The sequence below is a fragment of the Ostreococcus lucimarinus genome, chromosome 2 (assembly GCF_000092065.1).
Source record: "Ostreococcus lucimarinus CCE9901 chromosome 2, complete sequence".
Taxonomy (NCBI): Eukaryota; Viridiplantae; Chlorophyta; class Mamiellophyceae; order Mamiellales; family Bathycoccaceae; genus Ostreococcus; species Ostreococcus sp. 'lucimarinus'.
In genome coordinates, this window is record NC_009356.1 from 14089 (window position 1) to 36712 (window position 22624).

The window sequence follows — 22624 nt, forward strand, 5'->3', positions numbered from 1 at the left end:
GAATATCGCTCGAGATCGTAGGCACGAGGATCAAGGTGATCGAGCGATGATGGACATGAGCGCTGGACATGGTAAGTCACTAGAAGAAATCGAAACCGAAACACTGCTCTCGCACGCCGTCGGCGACGATCAGTTTGAACTCGTTGTGAGTAGCGGCGCCGATGGTGACGAAGCCATCGTCATCGACAGCGTTTCCTCCGACGGAGGATTACTTCCACTCCACGCCGAGCGCGCTCGTTCGCACGATGCCTAGGATGAATCGTAGTTCGCGCACCATTAGCACAATTAATGTAACTTCTAGGCTCAGCATTCTATTCCATCTGACAACCGGAGAAGCCAACCTCTAACCGCCGAGGCGCCGCACTCTATGACTGGTCACACCGACGCGGTCGTGGAGCGCAATTTCAACCGATGGCTCGAGCGCGTCCAAGATAACCCCGTGCGCTTTCTCTCGCGTGCCGAGAACGACGAAGGTTCGGGCGTCTCGCGCGCGTTTTTCCTCGACGTCCGCGATGCTCAGCACTTTGCCTCGACTCGACTTCGATGGTCCTCCAACGTCCCTCTGCGCGCGCTAGACGAAGGTGCGGCGTATTTAATACCTCCTCGTACCGCGCGCTTCGCGCTTATTTGCGACGCCGACGCCAACGTGGACGAAGCTGCGAAGAAATTCGAGAGCGACTTCAAAGGCGTCGCGTGGTCGCTCGAAGCTGCGTTCGCGGGGACACCGGCGTTCTTCGACGCGTGTGCTGCGATCGACGAAAGCGACGCCACAGAGTCAAAATATAATGGGTTGTTTGAAGTAGTTCGCGGCGGTGGTACGCCCGCACCTCGCGATCGACTTCGACTTTGGCAGCCGTCGCCGGAACTCGCGAGGTGGTTGCCGAGCGTCGAGCGCAAGATGGATGCTTTCAAAGACGGCAGGCGACCGACGTGCTTGGACGTGGGATCAGGCGCGGGACGAGATGCAGTGTGGGTGGCGAGTCGCGGATGGAACGTCGTGGCGATCGATAACGATAAAAGGGGATTGGATCGGTGCCGCTCTTTGGCAGAACGACACGGCGTGGAGGCGAGCGTTCGAACGCTCGATTTAGATTTGAATAAGCGTGCGTCCGAAGAGACGCTCGCTACAATCGACAAAATACTCGCACTTGAGTCATGGTCGCCCGTTTTAGCCGTATACGCGGTGAGATATCTTCATAAACCGTTCGTACGAGACCTGCCACGGATGTTGCCGAACCGAAGCGCGGTGTTGTGGTTTCATTTCATGCGGGGATGCGAGCGCACATCCGTCGGACGACCGACGAAAGACCGCGATTTGCTCGAGCCAAACGAGCTGCGTGACGTATTCGCACTCTGGGATGTCATCATCGACGACGTAGTGGAGCTACCAGATGGGCGGCCGGTGAGCTCGTTTGCGGTGGTACGCGGTGCAAAGGAGGTGTAAATTTACAAGGTGTAATGAACGGAAAAGTAGCTAGCTTGATAAAACCTTAAGTGAACCCGAAGCGTTCTCCTCGCCCGGCAATCGCTTCTCGTTGTCGTGCATGATGAGCACGAAGAGATTACCCTTGTCGCCTCGCGAAACGCGCACTTCGTCGTCGACGTAAGTAATGTCCAACGCCCCTCGCGCTCGCTCGGGTGCGGTGACTTTAATCAAACCACCAAACACAAAAAACTTCTTAAACTGTACCTTGACCGCGGAATCGCTCGTGGGCGTCAACTCTGCGGCTACGGCGTTGTAAAACGGCCACGTCTCGCGATTTCGAGCGCGCAACGACTCGGCGTCGATTGTTTGGTAAATCTTCCCGCTCGGGCGTAAAAAAGCCGGCTTTTTCGTACCTAAAATGCTCGCAGACGTCGTGTAAACCAATTCCCACTCGCCGTTGATGCACGGTGCGGCGAGTGATTTCGGGTTTGGATTGAGCGCTTCGAGCGCTGTTGCCAGAGCGTCCACGTGAGCTTTTTCCTCATCGCTCGCCTTCACCCCGCGCTCGAGCGGTTCGATCGCGCTCAGCAGCGCTCTCTTCGCATCCTCTCGCGCTTGCGCGTCGGGCGCCGATGCAGTCGCTCTCGTCAACGTCTTTCGCGCCGTCGATGTTGTCGAAGTCGTCAACTTCTGCGTCAACTTCGGCGTGTTGGCCGACGACGAAGACGCCGTGCCGCCACGCGTGCGCGCACCGATGGAGCGTGGAGCGACGTTCATCGTCGTTACCGTCATGGCGCGCATCGTGCTCGAGCGTCGCGTTCGACAGTGAGGAACGGCGTGCGGAGCGGTGCGGTGCGGTGAGGATAATCTTCTACTTCGTGGTATCACACAAGAATTGGTTAAATTGATTTTACGTCACGAGCGGCGAGCGAAAAGCGAACATCTGTCTAGCAACAATTAAGCTTCATCGACGCTCATCACAACGCCTTCGGCGGCTTGCATCTTCTCTCTGAACTGGCGACCCATGTCCTCAGCGGTCTCGAACACCGCGGCGGGGTTGCGAAGCATGTCGCCGTGGTTTTGCTCAAGCTTCTTCGTGCTGAGCGACAAACGGCCTTTCTCGGCATCCTTGGACATGACCAACACCTTGATGCGGTCACCCGGAGAAAGCACGTTTTCGACGGCGACGATGCGCTCGTGCGAAATTTGAGAAATGTGCAACAATCCACTCTGACCGCCGACGTCCACAAACGCGCCGTACGGCTTCACCGCTTGCACCATGCCCTCCACGACGTCGCCAACCTCTAAGCCTTCCGCGGACACCATGTCCGTCGCCAACCGATGCGAAAGCACGAGTCGGTTCTTCTCCTCATCAACCTCGATAAACTTGAACGGCAATTGTTGACCGATCAACTCCTCGCGGTTGAGCGTCCGCACGCCGATGTGGCTTTGCGGCACGAAACCGCGAAGCTTTTCAACTTCAACGAGCAAACCGCCACGGTTAACGCTCAAGACGTCACCAGTGAGTGCGGCATCATCCGCCTGCGCCTCGCGGCAGCGATCCCAAGCCTTCGCGAGCTCCATGCGGCGCACCGAGAGCGTCATGCAGCCCTCGCCGTTGTCGTCCTGAATGATTTCGAAGTCGTAGTCGCAATCGATGTCGAACACCGCCGCAGCCTGCGTTTGCACAAAAAACATCGCGCGCGTGATTCGTCAGTCTCGCGGTCCCTGGTATCGTCGCAATTTCTCCCTCGTTCGCGCTGGATCGCCGTCGTCTCTCTCTCTCGCGGCGACCTAAAAGCCCTAGGTTTTATCCCGTGCCGTCGCGTCGCCGTCGTTCGTTGCGATACGATGCGATCGCGCCCGCGCGCGCGCGTGGCAACGAATAAAACGAATATATACTCACGTTGCGCACGTTTCCGAGCGATGCCTCGGACGTCGGGCACAAAGCCTCGCTCTTCGCCCCGATTTCAACCCACGCCCCTTTCGCGTCGCACGCCTTGATTTTCCCGCTGATGACGTCCCCGACCTTGTAGTTGTACTGGTACTTGTCCAACAACGACGCGAACTCGGTGTACGCCGCGCCGGTCTTCCCGACGTCCACGTCCTCGCTCACGATCGCCTTGCGAACGATCGCGCGCGCGGGCGCTCTTTGCGCGCCGTGCGTCGAGCGCGACGAGACGAGGCTCGCGCGTCGCGCGCTCATCATGGAGGTGTGCGTCGTCGTCGTGGCGAGCATGGCTGATACGAACGAACGAAAACTTGTTTCGATGTGCGTCACCGCGCGCGGCGAGGCGTCGACGTGTGCCGACCGCGCGGGCGCCGAATCGCGTCCTCGCGGCGGCGAGACGTCGAAGCCCCCATCGCGGGCGGCGGGGATGGTGGGGGAGTGTGATGGCTTTATTTTGTGTCATTATGCGTACACGGAGGCGATCTGTGAGATAAGTACGTCATAAATCACGTCACGACTGAATACACACATACGCGTACAGACGTCGTTATCGGACATTCGGCGCGACGGTGGATTCTCGCCTCGACGCAATCGCGCGCTGCACAGGACGAAGTGCGTCGCACGTGAAACGCGCGAGATGTCCACGGCGGCGGCGCGCGCGCTCGCGGCAGTCGTCGATGCAGAACGGAGCGGTACGTCGAGGGCGCGGCGCGACGCACACGCGCGATGTGCGCGCGCGATGAGATGAAGGAATCGCGTTTGGATGCTGATGCCGATGATTGACGCGACGAACGATGGATGGCGGACGCGTCGACGCATTCGACGACGACGCACCGCGAACGAATCGATCGCGATCGATGCGCTCGTAGACTGACGCGGGTGATGACGCACACGCAGTGACGAACGTGGCGAAAGGGCGGGTGTTGAACCGAATGGAGGAATACGTCGACGTCGAGCGTCGCGAAGACGGCGAAGACGCGAGCGCGTTGGAGGTGCGATGATGACGACGCGCGCGAAGTGACACGAACCCTCGCGCGTGAAATGACGTCTGATGCGTCGCAAACGGTCCGAGACTGACGATTCTACGGTGCGGATGCCGACGACGTACCCAATCTAGGTGGCGCCGATTACCGTGTACGAGACAAAATACGTCGAGGCGCAGTTGCGAATGATCGCCGTGAACGATGCTTTCATATGTTACGGTATTCGAAACGGGTTGATTCGAGTGTTTTCTAGAAAGTCTGGCAATGTGCGATCGTTGCTTCGCGGACACTCCGATTCAATCTCGACGCTCAAGTTTTTGGCGAACACCGACGTGTTGCTCTCGGTGGACGTGCGAGGACGGGTGATGGTTCGCAAGTTGAGTTTACAAGGCGCCGACGATGGGGCCTCGATCGATGTGAGCGACGATAACGATGCGGGATGGACGATCGGTTCGCAGAATTTGGTAGACTTCGACTTCGCAGTGGACACCCCGGACGGGCACCTGCCGCCGTCGGCGTGCTGGCTCCCGCTAGATTCGCGAAAACCCGGCAAGTGTGAATTCGCCCTGAGCGCGGGGACGTGCGTGGTGTGCTACGAGTGCTCGCTGATGAAGAAAGGGGATGCAATTGCGGCTGAGATCGATCTCAACGCCCCGCCAGCCATGGATGGTTTACAGGTGATCGAGTTTGATGCCCCGGTGTCTTGCGTGGACAGCGCCCCCGCGGGTCGCAAGCTCGTCGCCGCGAGCGAGGGCCGTGCGTACGTTTTGGTGAAGGAGGACGGTGAAACGGAGTTTGAGTGCACGGATACACTTCCATGGACGGTGGAAACCGCCGTCTTCGCCTCGGCTGAACGCGTAATTCTGGGTAACGATAATAACTCAGAGTTGATCGTCGTCGACGTGACGCAAGAAACTCCTTTCGCGGTGCAGCGCGTCGTCTTTAAGTCAGACAGTGACAAACTTTTCAACGTATGCTTGCAGCATAACCCCGAAACAGGAATCGTATTGCTTTCGAACACGCGTATGAACACGGTGTACGCTTTACACTTCGAGAAGAGCTTTGATTACATTGCGCGCTTTGAGGCGTCGCAACCGATTTTGAGCTTTGACTCCCACGTGAAGTACGATGGCGACGGCAGTGCGACGATGCAATTGTTTTGCTTACAGACGCAAGCGATTCAAACCTTGTCCATGCCGGCTGAAGCATGCATTCCACCAGACGGAGCTCTCGAGGCGCTCGGCTCGTTGGGTACGCCCAAGACGAAAGGTTCGCTCGAGCACTCATCTTCAGCCACTCTGCTCACTCCGGATATGTTTGGCGGCGCTGAGCTCGCCGGCGACGAGGAGGACGAAGAGGAAGAGCGTGCAGCGGTAGTTCCATCGAAAAAGGCTGCTGCGGCCCAACCAGCGTCGTCCGAAGAAAGCATGGGCGAGTCTGGTGCAGAGGAAGAAGAGGGAGAAGATGAAGAGTTTGAGTCTGCCAACATGAGTGAGAGCGGCGCTGGTGCGATTCCCGTCGCCGCCGCGTTCGATATGAAGCAGTTGAGAGCGACTATTCGTAACGAAATGCGCGAACTTCTGAACGAAGTTCGCGATGAGCGTCGTCTGGCTGCAGAAGAGCGCAAGGCAGACATGGAACGCGCTCGTAAGGCGAACGAAACCGCGGCAGCCAACTTGAAGCGAGACGTCACGAATGCTATCGCGGCTCTGTTGCAACAACATTCCGTGGACAATGCAAAGACTTTGGAAGCTGGCATCGGACGCGCTCAATCTGTTGCTGCAACAAGCGCGCAAACTGCGATGAAGTCCATCGTCGGTCCATCCATTGACGCCGCTGTTCGAGCGCAGATGGAAACCTCCGTCGTGCCAAAAATGGAAATCGCGTGCTCGACGATGTTTACGCAAGTCAAGCACACGTTTGAACGAGGTATGGCTGACTTGAACACCGAGCTTCTCGCTGCGAGAGAATCTGCGGCAATTTCTCAAGCGACGCCGTTCGTCTCCGGTTTGCGCCAGGCGACGACCGAGGTTCGCCAAGCCGCAACAGCTTTGATGACCGATATCCCAAATCAAGTCGCGCAAGCCATGGCGAAGGTCACGGCGCGCGCACCTTCGGGCATGGGCGCACCTCCCGGGATGGCCCCAAAGAGCGTGACGCAAGGTAAGACGCTCGCTCAAATCGAACAGCGCTTGGACCCAACTGTGGAGATCAGCAAGTTGCTACAGGCAAACCAAATCGACCGCGCGTTCAATCTGGCGCTCAGCATGAGCAAGGTTGAAGTCGTCATGTGGCTCGTCAACCAAGTTGCGAGTGATCGAATCTTTGGCCAAACACCGTGTCCGTTGTCGCAAGGTGTGCTCTTGTCGCTTGTTCAGCAGCTTTCGAGCGATTTGACGACGCCAGACGCGCCCAAGAAGCTCGATTGGATTCGAGATTCTTGCCTCGCCGTCGATCCGGCGGATCCCGTGTTGCGGCAACACATGCGGCCGGTGCTCAGCACGGTGCACCAGTCGCTCATGGCTGCGGCCAATTCACCGACGAGTGCGCCAGAAGTACGCGCGGGGACACGATTGTGTATCCACGTCGTGAATTCCATGTTATCTTCTTTGTAAGCCAAGGATTGTTATTTTCATCTATCGCTTCCACGTGACCACGCGAGAGCATCTCGAATTATTCACACGCTCGCGCGTACTTCGCCGTAACGCTCAAAACTTCGACGTCTTCCAACGCGCGTGCGTACAATCCATCTTAGTTTGCTTGTTCATGTCGTCGTCGTCGTCATCATCGTGGTCTAGAGATCCCTTCCTTGGAATGCTTCCTCGCTCGACGAAACTCATCCCCAAGGTGTCCATTCCCACGGCGATCGTTGAAGACGTCATTTCGCCATGGCGCGCGCTCGACGATCGATGCAAAACGTCGCCGGAATCACGGGCATCTATTGCGGTCGTAGACTCTTCGTCGCGTGGCGTCGATGCTGCACATTCCGTCGTCGAGTTCTCCTACCGCGCGCTCCGTCTCGAGGCGAGGACGCTCGCTTCGCAGTTGGAGCAAAATCACGGTATTCGAAAAGGCGATTCTGTGTGCTGCTTTCTAGATAACACAGCTGCATCTATCATCGCGTCCTATGCTATCGCGGGACTCGGAGCGCGACGAGTCGACATCAATACTCGTTTGTCAGCTCGCGAGACGGCTTCACGCTTGAAGGTGGCAAACGTCAGAGTAATAATTGCTGGCGACGCTTACGCGAATAAGATCGCTTCGGCGGTCTATTCGTTGATGATCGACTACTCCGATCTCAACGGTACTGACGAGCCGATGTCGATTTTGTACGCCGCAGCGCCCGGGGCGTCTTCTATGGCGGAACTGGCGCTGCCGAACTACGACACAGAGCAACTCGCAGAATTCATGGACATGATGGTCGAATCGACGCGCCTGTGCTTCGACGTCTATTCTGCACATCGAGGTGGTGTCGACGTCGTATCAGGGGGTGGTACCGACACATACGATGCTTTCTTATCCGAGTCTGACGAGCCGTGTCTGGGTCTACTCTCTCAGCTTGAGCGAGGCGACGCGCTGTGCTGGACGCCGCGTCTGGCGGAAGAAGCGCTGCTTGATTGCGATTTTCAGGTCATGTTTACGAGTGGAACGACGGGTGCACCAAAAGTCGTCACGCACACTCAAAGGCAAGTGATGTTACACGCGAAATCAGTCGCTCAGTGCTGTGCGTTTGCAAGCCACGACGTGTGGCTCCACGTGGCTCCGCTCTTTCACGCGATGGACGCCTTTGCGATGTACGCTTGCGTACTCGTCGGCGCCAAGCAAGTATGTACAGCCAGCGAAATCTTCGATGTTAAAACGACGCTGCAAACGATGAAAGATGCAGGTGTTACGTTGACCGCGCTCACTTCAACGCATTTGCGAATGCTCGTTTCCGATCCAGCCTTTGCTGTCTCCGCAAAGCACTTGCGGATGTTATCTGTCGGCGGTTCGGCGGTTCCAGTAGACTTGGTGGCGTCATTAAAGTATCAGTGTCCCCAGTGCACGTACTTTACCGACTACGGAGCCACTGAGGCTTGTGGTAAGATTTGTACGACGCTCGGCGCGCCCTCGTCGTCCATTGAATCGCTCGCGCGGGCTGGCCACGCTATGCCCCTTTTCGACGTCTGCGTGGTCAAAGACTCGACAAGTATGGAATCGGTCGAATGGAACGACGTGACGAGAGGAGAAGTGCTTGTTCGAGGACCTACAGTGATAGGAACTTTTGATGGAAAATGGCACACCGTCGGCGACGTCGCCACGGTTGACGCGAGCGGCTCGGTCAAAATCGTAGATCGCTTGTCTGATATCATCATCGTCGGGGGAGAAAACGTGTACTCGAGTGAAGTTGAAGCTGTGCTACTTGAACGTCCTGAAATCGAGGAATGTGCTGTGTTCGGTATGCCTGATAAAGTTTTGGGAGAAGTCGTGTGCGCTGCGATAGTGCTCAATTCGCGGCAGGCTTCACTGAATTCTAGTGAAGTCACAAAGCACTGCTCGTCGCGATTGGCCGATTTTAAGCGTCCACAGCGATTGACGATTGTTGAGTCTTTACCGAAATCGCCCACTGGGAAAGTGCTGAAGCTGAAATTGCAGGCACAGCTTGCGACTCGCAGCCATGAGGACGGGACCCGTCCTCATGCGGAACTCAGCGATGTTGTTCGCCAAGAGTTTATTCATGCGATGGATTGGAACGATGACCGTGAGATTGATACGAAACAGACATTTTCGTCACTTGGCGTGCGATCAACGCAAGCCGTGTCTTTTGCGAATTTATTGTCTGATAGACTTGGACTTGATTTACCGTCGACGCTGATGTTTGATCATCCCAATCTCAATAGTGTCATCAACTTTGTCGCCGGACGTACGATGATTCGGAGGAGCGCCTCGAGCATCACTCAGAAGCACGCGCCGCTATCGTTTTCAAGCGTCTTCGTCACCGAAATCAGCGATGAATTTCCACACGGGGAGATCGACGCTCAGACTGTCATACCGCTTCGCCGCTTTGACGTCGAGCACCACTTTTCTTGCGGCGATGATTTCGCAACAGCGCCTCTTGGTAGCATCGACGTTCGATTTGCGGCGCTGCTTGCAAACTTTGACGAAGAAGACTTGCTTGCTTGTGAATTGTCGCCCGTCGAAGCCTCGTACGTGGATCCGCAGCATCGCATTTTGCTCCGTCAAACGCTGCCTGTGCTTCATTTTTCAAATCAGAGTGCCGACGTCGTCACTGGCGTATTCGTCGGTTGTATGTGGGCTGACGATTACTCGAACGTTTTGTCGTCGTTTCAGTGTGTTTTCGTCTCGCCCAACGCCACTCTTGGAATTGGATCCGGATTGGCTTTCCTCAGTGGTCGCATTTCGTTCTCCGCGAATTTGTCTGGGCCGGCGATCGGTTGTGACACGGCGTGCTCATCTTCTCTTGTTGCGTGCTCTCTTGGTCTGAGCTCGATGATGAAATTTGAATGCGACTCATCGCTGTGCGCGGGCACGAATCTTCTGCTTTTCGTAAACACGCATTCAAAAATATGCCGATTAAACGCACTTGCCATGGATGGTCGCTGCAAGACACTGGACTACGCTGCGGATGGTTACGGACGAAGTGAGGGCGTCGGTAGTTGTCTACTATCGGTTGAAAATGGAAATCCGTGCCATGGGACGTTGGTTTACGTCGGAGTGAACCAAGACGCTCGTAGTGCTGCGCTCGTCGCGCCCCGCGGCGCCGCTCAATCAGCAGTCATAGCAGAGACGTGCTCGAGGTGCGTTGGGCAACTTACCGTTTACGAACTGCACGGTACTGGTACACAACTCGGAGATCCAATCGAAATCAGTGCTCTTCGCGAGGCGCTCGAGTGTACGGAGATAGATCTCGTGGCCATTTCCATCACGAGCGTGAAAGCTTCGTTTGGACATAGCGAAGGCTCGGCTGGGATCGCTGGGCTTCTCTCCGCCATCATCTCCGACAAAAATCGTCAACGAATGCCGATTCATCATCTGATACATCTTAATCCTCACGTAGCAGAGATATCGAATGGGTTGTCGACGCCATTTTCCTTTGGTCGAGTTTTGAGCGCCGGCGTGCGGATAAATCAGAGGAACGGTCGCGGTGAGCACTCTGGCGTGAGCGCGTTCGGGATGTCAGGCACGAACGCGAGCGCACTACTTCGGTCAGCTGTACGTAGTGAACAGATAAAGCGCACGAATCGAAGAATTCTTCTCGATCTCGCGACTTGGTGCTCCATTGATCCGCCCACATTCCCGGCGCTGTTCAGCTTTTGCGTCGCTAGCGACAATGTACTCTTCCAAATCCGTATCGATGCTCGCATTTACTCAGGAGCATTCGATATGAGCATTCAACACATGAAGTTCTTCCCTAGTGGACATTGCGTTGAAACCGCGCGTCAGTGCGCGTCAACGCTAGGGCAAAGATCAGCCGTTGTCAACAGCTTCACGATTCATTCGCCGTTGCGCTTGGCTGAAAATCGCGGCACAGACGTCGTCGTAACCGTTGACAAAAGGTCTGGCTTCGTAACGACGGGATCAGCGGACGCATTGGTGAAGTATGCAACGTGTCGGTTTACAATACCCGTGCATTCAATTCCTCCCAAAGGCGCGCGATGGAACGCTGTCAGAGCAACACCGCCAACCACGATCACCGCTTCGATTCAGCGCACGCAAAAGGTGCGCACCGATTGCATCGACCCGATCTATCTGGAATCTTTGTTTCAGATAAATTCAGCTTTGCGGCTCGGTGCGACACTGCTAGGATCTCTCAACGCGTATTGCACGCTGACGCGATTTCCTCCGCACGGGCATCTCAGCGTTACCATGGCTGGTGAATGCGGTAACCTTGCGAGTGCGACGCGTATGACGGGACTCACGCTACATAGAGTGCGAGCAAATGCATTTACAAGCGCGCGACGAATATCTGACATGCTCTATCACGTATCTTGGTGCGCGGCTGGTGTCGCGACAGCGAGCGGTCGAACTCATCAATCTTTGCGATTAATCAACCTCACGGCAAAAGCTTGCGATGCCGTCTGCGCCGGGTTGTCGGCGATTCAGTCTTTCGATGACGCGTCTATCTCAGCTGTTTCGGCAGAAGTTATGCCACTCGCGTGTCGCGGCGACGCGTTGCTGGCGCTTGTGCGCACCGCCGCACAAGAGCTTCCTACGATTCGATTCGCTGGCATTCGTTGTGCCGAGAACGCTTCTTCCTATGACGCACGCGCAAAGTCGTACGCCCCAGGTGCAGCATGTGATATTAAAATCGACGCCCAAGTGGTGTACGAGCAACGCCTTTCTCGCGTCAACATGGAATCGTCAACAAGTGAGAACCAAACGTCGTACGCCGTACTCATCACCGGAGGTCTCGGTGGCGTTGGTTTTCACATGGCTAAATGGCTACTTTCTCACGAGAGTTCTTCATTCACCAACTTACTGAGCCGGATCGGCCGTCAAAATGTGTCATTCGGCGATATCGATGGCAAGAGCGCGCTCATTATTCGTAGATGTGATCTCTCTGATCACGAAGACGTTGTCGAAGTTCTCAAGTCGACGAAGATGCGGGCTCCTTTACGAAAGATTTTACACGCGAGTGGGATAATTCTCGATAACACACTCGCGAAACAAAATCACGACGGCGTAAAACAAGTTTTTGCTGCAAAAGTAAGCGCGTTTGAAAACATCGAAATGTGTGTCGGGTGTCTGGAGGCGGTTCACACGAGCGTCGTTTGTAGTTCGATCGCTTCAACTTTTGGCTCACCTGGTCAAAGTAATTATTCTGCCGCAAACGCCGTCCTCGACTTTTACGCGATTTCCAGTCAGTATCACGGGCGACCACTTTCTAGCGTACAATGGGGTGCTTGGTGCTCCGTGGGCATGGCTTCGCGAGGAGGTTCATACATCGCTCGGGCTGAGCGCGTCGGTTTCGGCACAATCACGCCAGACGAGGGTGTTGACGTCCTACGTCGAATTTTCACTGGATGGACGACTTCGATCGTCGCAAGCCCATTTGACTGGAACAAAATGGTAAAGAACGCTCCGATGTTCACGATGCTCGAATCTTTTTTGGGAACAAGTGGGCACAAAATCGCCCAGCCAAAAGTCATCGAAGACAAAGAGCGCATCCGCTTCCGAGTCCGAAGTATTGTCGAGAGCATTTTGGGCGGCAGCCCAGATGCAGACGCTCCACTTGCATCATCCGGTTTAGATTCACTCTCTGCGAACGAGCTGAAGATGGAAATTGACGCGGAATTTGGCGTACAAACTCCGGCAACTTTGGTGTACGATTATCCATCAATCAATACGCTCAGCGCGTGCGTTGTTTCAGTGCTTCAGCCATCGATAAAGCTCGTGGAAGAATATCACTCGCCACAAATGAATATGACTGCGCAGACCGACATATGTGGTGTGATTTTGGGCGGTGATATTCGCACCGCTGCAACCATGCGCTTCCCTGTAGATGCGATTTCAATCGCGCCATATGGGCGTTGGGACAACAACTTTTGGATGGATGCCAGAAACATGACGTTTCCTTTTTCTAGCGCATTCATGGTGCACTTCACAGAGTTTGACAATGATCTATTTGGCATTCCAGGCGTCGAAACACTTCTCTTGGATCCTCAGCAAAGAACGTTACTAGAAGGTGCCTTCGCGGTCGTCGACATCTCATCCCAGCAAGACGATACAACCGTATGGGTTGGCATCACCGTGTCGCAGTATAAGACCGACGTAATCAATGTGTACTGGGCACCTGCATTTCATTCATCCATGGGCACCGGAAGCTTACCAAGTGTGGCTGCGGGAAGATTGAGCTACGTGTTTTCGATGTCTGGAGCATCGATGAGCGTCGATACCGCGTGTAGCTCATCGCTGGTCGCGTGTTCTCTTGCGTTTGACTCGCTGCGTAAGCAGTGTTTGGGATCATCTGCTTTGGTGTGCGGTACGGTGGCTATGATGTCTGTTTCGGGCACAATTGATCGCCATTACGCAAACATGCTCTCCGTGGAGTGTCGTTGCAAGACTTTGGATGCAAGCGCGGACGGTTTCATTGAAGGTGAGGCGACTGGAATTATGAGTATGACGAGTGCCCTGAGAGCTTCTGGTGAAGGCGTTTCAATCAGTGGCACTGCGGTAAATCAAGATGGGCATAGCGCGTCTTTGACCGCTCCAAACGGTCCAGCGCAGACGCGCGTCATACGAGAAGCGCTTTGTTCGGCAAACATGCAAGGCGAAGAAATGGAAAGTATTTCACTGCACGGCACGGGAACGCCTCTCGGTGATCCAATCGAGCTTGGTGCCGCACTCGGCGCTCTTCAAGATTGCAAAAAACTGATGTTAGACGCGGTCAAGTCGCACGTTGGTCACTGCGAAACCGCGGCTGGCATCGTTGCTTTGTTGCGGGCACACGCGACGGTTTCCGATTCCATCGCTCACCCGGTACTGCATCTGCGTTCGCTCAATCAGCACTGTTCGTCGATAATTCAGACATCTGATACGAACGCGCCAATCGTTATACCGCGTCAAAAGGTGGATGCGAATTTCAAGACGATGGGGATTTCAGCCTTTGCGTTCCAGGGTACGAATGCGCACGCAATTCAGCGTTTGAACAGCGGCACAGTGCGAGCGGCGGTATCGAGGTTTGCGTTTCATCGACGTGAATTTTGGCCCTTGCCCACTCTACATCCACATATCTTATCGTGTACCGCTTCGACGAGTGATTTCGCGCGGTTTTGTGGTCGAGTAGAGCCTCGCGGACACGCGCATTTGCTCGATCACGTTGTGGCTGAACGCCCGCTGTATCCGGGTGCTGGTTTTCAAGAACTTTGCGCGGCTTCTGCGCGTCTGATGTTCGCAATCAACGTCGTAGCCGTAGAATCAGTTGTTCCAGCACCGCTCGTCATGCGCACGCGGGAGTTGACGTTATTCACGGTGTCGACTGAGCTTCGCAAGGGAGAAATACGTATTCAGACAAAGTCTGGCGCTGTGACGCACACAAAGTGTTTCGCTAGACGAGCGTGCGCTCAACCCCCGCAACAGGCATCGCTTAAGCTTCTTATGAAAAGTGTCATGCCAAGATCGTGTGCTTCCGTTCACGTACCAGACTGGCATTTGGGTTACGTGGTCCATCCTGCCTCGTTAGACGCAAGTTTGCAGTTGGCCGCCGTCGTAGATCTGACAAACACGGAAGTCAAGGTCCCGGTGGGCGCCAAGGCGTATGTTTCGGTGAAATCTTCATCGAATGCGCCAACACACTTCGCGTCGTTGCTCAAGTCGAATCATTCACTCGAAAGATCTCGCATCGTTGGCCTACAAGTGAAGACGATGAGGCGAACTGCTTCGCGGGCGGCGGCGCACATGCCGGCTTCAAAAGACACCTACACGCTGCGATGGTTTGTCGTGCGATCTACAGGAAGATCAAGCAAATGCGTTCACTTGACACTACGTAAATGGATTGTCACAAAGTCCGTCACGTGTGCGACGATCGGGTTAGCGCAAAACTTGGCATCTTCGAGAGCGGCCGCGCTGAACGCGGACCGCGCTCGAGCGATGGAAGCCGTTCGAGCGATCGTTCGCACGGTGGCTCAAGAAGTTCAGGGAGTGCAATTCGAAAGCACGCGGCATCGTGCGGAAGATTCACACTATGTCGAACGTTCATCGACCGCAGCGTTCGTTCAGGGTGCGCCGCACGAAGTCTCCGTAGATGCGCTCGCTCTCAGCGAACCCAGGCTTCGTCGTGCGGTGGTTGTAGATAAATGGTCGAGGAAACATCATTTGAATCAACGGATTTTCGCGCGTGGGGATACAAGCGAGAAGTACATCTTCATTACAGGCGGACTTGGGGCCATTGGAATGGAAGTAGCTCGAGAATTTGAGCGTCGTAGTTGGCGCGTTGTCCTATTGTCACGAAACGGCCGCGCTCAAGCCTTCGGAGAAAGGCGAGGATCGCTAGTGAACGCCATCAAGTGCGATACATCTTGTTCGGACAGCCCATCGATTAGATCATGCAGCTTATTTTGTGTCGATAACACGGAGCGCTACGTGCTGCACGCTGCTGGCGTCTTATGCGACGCCCTTCTGAATCAAACGACCGCTCGGTCCGTCTTCGCGACGATGGGCGCCAAATTGCTGTCTTCCAATCTTGCTTATGCCAAAGTCACGCGTGCGGTTGTGCTTTGCTCGTCCATCGCGGCGTTGACGGGCAATCCTGGCCAAACGAATTATGCAGCCGCTAATGCTTTACTCGACGCGGACGCCAGAGAGCAACGTTCTTTTGGAGATTCGTATTTCTCTGTGCAATGGGGCGGATGGGCAAACGTCGGCATGGCAGCAAGCAATCCGGCGGTTGTTCAGCGGTTGGTACGCATCGGTGCGGGTGCCGTAGATCCCAAGTTTGGGGTTGACATCATCGTTAAAGTCTTTCATGGGTTGATTCCGCACGAGTCCATAGCCGTGAGTCCGTTCAACTGGCGACAAATTTCAAAGTCTCTCCCGGCTTTCGGAATATTCAAGGATGTCGTCGAATGCGCTCATTCAACTACGACGACGGAAGTTAAGCCCCCTCGTGTCGGAACGAGCGCACTCGCGATGCAAACAATGAGCAAACGAGATGTCGAGATAAAAATTTCTTCCTTAGTGCGCGCGCTAGTCGGTCGTGAGGTGGCGGTAAACGCCCCATTGATGGAAGCCGGGCTGGATTCGCAAGCAGCCGGAGAACTCAAGAATGAACTTGACGTCGCGTTCGGCGTCGAAGTCCCGGCTGTGGCCGTTTACGACTATCCTACAATAGCGGCACTGAGCTCATACATCGCGAGCGGCACGCAAATCGTGGAAAACTTTGAAAGTAGTCCCACAGTAGCAGAGCACTTTTTGAATGACGTCGTCGCTCACATCTCTGGCGCTGAATTATTAGTACCGACGCACTCGGGCGACGGCATTACACGCGTGCCGATGCATCGTTGGGACAACTCATGGTGGTGGGACAGAGAACAGATTTTCATACCTTCTTTCAGTGGTTTCTTGATCGGTTACGAGCTTTTTGATACGACGCTTTTCGGCATCGCGAGCACCGAGGCTTTGTTGATGGACGTGCAGCAGCGCTCCATTCTCGAAGGCGTCGCCAGCACGAGACTTGCGAGCCATGAAATCAAAGATGATGCGTTAGAAGGTGACTCGTGCGGAGTATATGTCGCGATATCATCCATGCAGTACCAGGTCGAAGTGTTGGACAAGTTTTGGAGCAACCAGTTCTCTCCGTACATTGCAACAGGAAATACGCTTTCCGTCGCTGCTGGTCGTGTGTCTTTCATATATGGCTTGCGAGGTCCCTCCTTCTCTATAGACACCGCGTGTTCAACGAGTATTGTAGCGACGCACTTGTGCGTCGAAGGACTTCGATCGTTCGACTGCACGTCAGGGATTGTGGCCGGCGTCATAAGCATCCTGGGACCAGGCGTGACTACAATTTTCTTCTCATCGGGTATGCTCTCACAATCGGGGCGGTGTAAGACCTTGGACGCCAGCGCAGACGGTTACGTGCGAGGCGAAGCTCGCGGTGTGTTCTTGGTTCACGGTATGGAGTCGCACGCAATATCATCTGGTGTCGCGATTGTCGGCTCAAGCATCAATCAAGACGGGCGGTCGAGCGGGCTTACGGCACCGAATGGGCCATCTCAACAGGCAGTCATGAAGCAAGCACTCCGAGCGTCGCGAGCAAATGGCGCCGAGATCGACAAGTTACAAATGCACGGCACAGGTACGCCACTAGGGGACCCCATTGAGGTTGGAGCCACCGCAGCGGTGCTGCAGAGACAAAGTGGCGAACCCCTTACGCTCGAGGCTATCAAATCGCACGTGGGACACACGGAAACGGCGAGCGGAATGGTCGCATTAATGCAGCCCTTGCTTTCACTCGTCGACTCTGACGTTGAGAAAATTCTGCACTTACGATGGGTAAATCCGCACATAGCATCTATCGTCGGCAAAGGTGCGTTCGTCTCTTCGCCGCGACAGAACTTTCCGAGAAACGCAAAGCTCGCGGGTGTGAGCTCGTTTGCCTTTCAAGGTACTAACGCGAACTCGATTCAACGCGTCACGATGGGAGACAAACTTCGACATCCAATCGTCTCACCGGCGTTCGTCAGAGAAACGTTTTATCCACTTCCAAAGTTACATCCGCAGATTCATGCGTTTTCAAAGACTTTCAAACGTGGCGACACGTTGAGGTTTTGCGCAAAAGTGAACGTGCGCACCCATGCACACTTACTCCACCACCGTGTGTTCGACAGAGCACTTTATCCAGGCGCTGGATTTCAAGAACTCGCGGGCGGCGCGGCGCGCACCTTCGACGCAAAGAGCGCTACAATACTGAATTCAGCCGTACCGGCGCCGTTGCAAATGTCTCTTCTGAAGGACACCGTGTTCGACGTTCGCATTCTCGCGCCAAGCGGTCGCCTGGATGTCCACAGTGCGAACATCATTTTCATGAAGTGCTACGTGCGTTTGCACGACAACTGCAGATGTGAAAGCGTTACTACTTCGTCTAAGTCGTTCACAAAGCGTGCCAAGACGACAAAGATATCGCTCGCCAAGATCCATTCGCTCACAACGGAGCGCCACGTCGAATACTTCGTGCACCCGACGTGCTTGGATAGTACGCTACAACTCGGTGCAGTGATGAACGCGGGGTCCTCCGAGACAAAAGTTCCCGTGGGTGTGCACGCGTACGCTGCGCAGCAAATTTCTGTCAAACGGCGCAGTTTACACGCAAGCGCGAGCAATTCGAGTGGAAATTATGTACTCGAGCGCGCAAATGTCGTCGGACTCGAGCTCAAGCCCATGCGCCGTGGAAAAGCACTCGTGACAAAACAAACGCGCATGCTATACGCGCTTCGTTGGTTTGCTCTACAACCGTGCGTTCCTGGTCAAAAGCGCACGGTGAGCGATTTAGAATCGTGTGCCACGTGTGGCGTCTTGACAGCCGCGTGCGCCGTCCAGTGTAATACGGCGACGGGTATCGAAATTGAAACCATTCGCACAACAAGCAACGATGCCCTGCACGGCTTTGCTCGGACGGTTGGACAAGAAATAAAGCAGCTTCGTACGGAGAGTGTTAGGTTCGACGGCGCGCGCACGCGGTACGTTGCGTCCGCAGATGCTTCGTTAAAGTTTGTCGGCGAATCGTATGATGTCCTCGTGCAGGCGAATATGACGTACGGCTCACGTGTACGCAAGGCGCAAAATGTGATCAAACCGCCTTCCCGAAAGTCTCTCACTCTCGAAGTGCGTATCCCCCGTCAAGCTCCAAAGACGCTGCGCGTGATGATCACTGGTGGCTTGGGCGCCATCGGTGTCGAGTACGCGACACATGTGAACTCATCCACGATTGACGCTCGCGTGCGTCTTTTGGGTCGTTCTGGGCGCGGAGCGGAATTCGATGGACGTACATTCTCTTCGGTGCACGCGTGCAAATGTGACGCGGGATTTAGCGAAGATGTCAAACCTGTGGTATATCACCAATGCGATGAGATTCTTCACGCGGCGGGCGTGTTACGTGACGGGTTAATTCGTTTTCAAAGTGCACTGTCAGTAAGAGTTGTCATCGGTGCGAAAGTTAACTCTTGGCAAACACTCGAATCACATCTCGTGGGTGCGATGGTACGACGCATAGTGCACTGTTCTTCGATCGCAGCTCTCACAGGCTCGAGTGGGCAGTCGAACTATTCCGCCGCGAACGCGTGTTTGGATTCAATCGCCGACTTTGCGAGATTTCGAGGCGACTCTATCAGCTCAATGCAATTTGGAGCGTGGTCGAACGCCGGTATGGCAGAGGCGCGGGTTTTAGAAAAGGTTAACTCGATGGGTTTCGGTGTCGTCACCCCTGAACTTGGCATGCGCGCTCTGGAGAGAGTCATGTCGAGACAAGGCATCGGTAACGTCATCGCGACACCGTACGATTTCAAAAAGTTTGCAGAAGCTTTACCTGTCATACCGAGGATGTATCGAGACGTCGCCGTGAAGCAAAAACAGAAAACATCGAAGAAACAGCGCAAACACGTGGGCGGAGGCGCTGCGCGCTTGAGCGTCGCCGTCGTTCGTAGAAAAATTCAGCAGATTGCGACGCAAGTCATCGGAAGAGAAATAGGCTTGGACGAACCTCTCATGGACGCTGGGCTGGATAGTCTCGGAGGGCAGGAAATGAAGGCGCAGATTGAAGATGAATTTGCCGTCGAACTTCCCGCGACGGCCGCGTTTGATTACCCCACGGTTTCAGTGTTGGGGGATTTCGTCGCAGGGGAACTGGGCGCCGGCGATGTTGATGAAGATGAAGACACAGCGGAAGGCTCTGGAATCTCAATCGCAGACGTTCAATCGCGCGTACTACAAATTGCCTGTCAAGTGATCGGTCGAGATGTTGACCCGAACGAGCCGTTGATGGATTCGGGACTCGACAGTCTCGGCGGTCAAGAGATGAAGCAACAAATCGAAGATGAATTTGACATCGAGCTCCCACCCACCGTGGTATTCGATTACCCGACCATTAAAGACTTGGCGACGTTCGTCGCTGACGAAATTGGAGCCACGGCTGCGACAAAGAAGTCACCAACCATCGTCGTCGCGTCGTCGTTGAAACACGTTGCAGTGCGGAACTTTGATCTTACCGCGCCTCACCCTCCCGATGCCGACGCGATTCGTCGCGTTCCATACCACAGATGGGATCACGACTTTTATCAAGAAGCCGTGCAAGAGTACCACTCCTCTCGCGTGAGCGGCTACAACTTGCACGTCGCTCCGTTTGGTGGATTCATGACCAATTATATCTCGTTCGACAACCGGGCATTTGCGATTTCGGCGTTAGAAGCGCTCTACATGGACGTTCAGCAAAGATCTCTTCTAGAAGGCACGTTCCAAGCGACGACTGCTGGAACTTTCGCCGTCACTAGCGAAGACACGCTCGAAGGCTCGCTATCGTCTGGCGTCTGGGTCGGGATCGCCGCGTGCGATTACGCAGATGAGGTATTGCGAAGGTATGAACACGCGCTTCATCCGTATTTGGTGAGCGGTACTTCTCTCAACGTCGCCGCTGGACGCATTTCGTACGTGTTCAACTTTAAAGGGCCCTCTGTGAGCGTAGATACTGCGTGTAGCTCCTCCATTGTCACGACGCACTCGGCGTTTATCAGTATGAGATCTTCAGAAATCGGTCGAGCAGTGTCTTGCGGAGTGCAAGCGATTCTCAGTGAGCACATCACTGGTGTTTTCCACTCTTCAGGAATGCTCGCGCCTGATGGCAGATGTAAAACGCTTGATGCGAGTGCCGACGGTTACGTCAGAGGCGAGGCTCGAGGCGTGCTCGCCCTCGAAGCCGTTGACGCGAGTGAAGCGGTGAATGTCACGAATGTTTTACTAGCCGGAGCGGCAGTAAATCAAGACGGGCGGAGTTCTTCGTTGACTGCTCCAAATGGACCGACTCAGAAGACTGTCATTCGCGCCGCCATTAGTACAGCTTCCGCGATGACGCGAGACGTGGACGTTCTGCAACTACACGGAACTGGCACCGCGCTGGGCGATCCAATTGAGATTGGAGCAGCGCTGAGCGCTCTCGAAAGATTACCTGCAGATCGCGCTTTTACGTTGGAAGCAGTAAAAACGCACGTCGGACACACTGAAACAGCGGCAGGGGCGGTATCGTTGGTGCAAGAGACGAAAAAGTTGGCCGGCTGTGCTACGTCGCTCGTCGCGCACTTGCGCTTGGTAAGCCCACATTTGCTGGGTTTGTTTGCCAGTGCCCAAACGAATGGCACACACATCGCCCGACAGTTTTCAGCTCGTTTGGCATCACTCGTTAGCGTTTCGGGCTTCGCCTTTCAAGGCACGAACGCAAACGCTGTCCTACGATTGAACTCTTCAAAATTGCCCGCGCCGCGTCATTGTCCCAAAGCCATCTTTCATCGATCGCGCTTCTGGCCACTTCCAGAGCTCCACGTCCACTTGAAGACGTTTGATGGCAGCAACGATGCCGTTACTTTTCGGTTTACCGCGTGTGTTGACGCGAGATTACATTCGCATTTGCTCGGTTGCAAAACTTCCGCGCGAGAAGCCATCTTTCCGAGTGCCGGTTTCCTTGAACTCGCGTGCGCGGCTTCACGAATATTCGATCGCGAACCCATGGCGTGCGACGCGGCCGTCTTCGCACCTCTAGCCTTACGTACGAATGGCGTGTACTTCTTCACAGTGGCCGTGAACGCGAAATCGGGGGAAGTCGAGGCGAAGGAGTCTTTGGACCAAGGCGAGGCGTGTATGCAATGCCGAGTTCGTCGCACAGATTTGGCGTCGAGGCGAACAGCCCCCGGTCCCGTTTCATCATTGCTCGTCGGGCGTTCGGATTCATCGAATAGAACTGTTCGAGCACGCGTCAAGGCGAGGAGCGAGCAATCGCACTTCGAATATCGCATAGATCCTTGTGCGCTCGAGAGCTCGTTCGCCGCGAGATCGGCGATGCGCGATCCGGGCGTGCTCCGGGCGTGCGCTAGGCACTACACCACGCCTCGGACGGCAGCGATGTCTATGATCGCGACCATATGTGATCATGCACACACAATGAACGAAGTTTACACGATCGGTGTCGTATTCAAGAGGCCGTTTGATCGAGTTTACCGACTCATCAGACAAACGTTCGCGGCGACACCCGAAGCGACGACTTCACTTCGCCGTGAAGTTGTGGCGCCGTTACCGCCGCTCGAATCGCTCGAATCAATCCAGCGTAAAATCTATGCGCATTGTTCGCGAATTACAGGCGCCTCGTCGATCGCGGGCGGCGACGCGCTCGTCGATCTTGGCATGGATTCCTTGGCGGCGGCGGAGTTGCGTGCGGCAATTCAAAACGAGTTCGGAATGTTGCTCCCCATTCACGCCGCGTTCGAGTGTCCCACCGCCGATGCACTCGCGAGTTACATCGTTCGCGAACATACAAAAAAGCGAAAAGCGGAGACCGCGGGCGCAACGCGACCGGCGTCGACTGTTGAAGGCGAGACGGTTCGTTGGCTTGTCGTTATCGCGGTTATCGTCGTCGTGATGGTTTTACACATCGTAAAGTTGACGAGAGCAGTCTCGCTCGAAGATGCTTGATCGAAATGTACGCGAAAATGCTCACAACTCCCATGATCCTCCTGCAAAACGCTGCTTCCGCGCGCGCTTTGAGATTCGAGGCGTCTGCGGGCTCTC

General features: G+C 55.0%; 5 protein-coding genes across 5 annotated transcripts; 3 read left to right on the top strand and 2 right to left on the bottom strand.

The window, feature by feature from the left end:
- Positions 1 to 367: 367 nt before the first annotated feature.
- OSTLU_29824 (predicted protein) lies at positions 368 to 1444 on the top strand (the record flags this gene model as incomplete). The annotated part of the gene is made up of 1 exon (XM_001416009.1): positions 368 to 1444. One exon carries the CDS (start codon positions 368 to 370, stop codon positions 1442 to 1444), a length of 1077 nt encoding a protein of 358 aa, XP_001416046.1.
- Positions 1445 to 1474: 30 nt separating this feature from the next.
- Positions 1475 to 2203, bottom strand: OSTLU_29825 (predicted protein; the record flags this gene model as incomplete). Its single annotated transcript, XM_001416254.1, has 1 exon — positions 1475 to 2203. The coding sequence occupies one exon, from the start codon at positions 2201 to 2203 to the stop codon at positions 1475 to 1477; it is 729 nt and encodes a 242-aa protein (XP_001416291.1).
- A 180-nt stretch (positions 2204 to 2383) lies between these two features.
- On the bottom strand, positions 2384 to 3632 carry PRPS1 (Plastid ribosomal protein S1, imported to chloroplast, small ribosomal subunit; the record flags this gene model as incomplete). Its single annotated transcript, XM_001416255.1, has 2 exons — positions 2384 to 3103; positions 3333 to 3632. The coding sequence occupies 2 exons, from the start codon at positions 3630 to 3632 to the stop codon at positions 2384 to 2386; spliced, it is 1020 nt and encodes a 339-aa protein (XP_001416292.1).
- Positions 3633 to 4014: 382 nt separating this feature from the next.
- Tdc (transducin / WD-40 repeat protein, putative) lies at positions 4015 to 6975 on the top strand (the record flags this gene model as incomplete). The annotated part of the gene is made up of 3 exons (XM_001416010.1): positions 4015 to 4069; positions 4275 to 4369; positions 4495 to 6975. 3 exons carry the CDS (start codon positions 4015 to 4017, stop codon positions 6973 to 6975), a joined length of 2631 nt encoding a protein of 876 aa, XP_001416047.1.
- Positions 6976 to 7639: 664 nt separating this feature from the next.
- Positions 7640 to 22528, top strand: OSTLU_29828 (predicted protein; the record flags this gene model as incomplete). Its single annotated transcript, XM_001416011.1, has 1 exon — positions 7640 to 22528. One exon carries the CDS (start codon positions 7640 to 7642, stop codon positions 22526 to 22528), a length of 14889 nt encoding a protein of 4962 aa, XP_001416048.1.
- Positions 22529 to 22624: the final 96 nt, after the last annotated feature.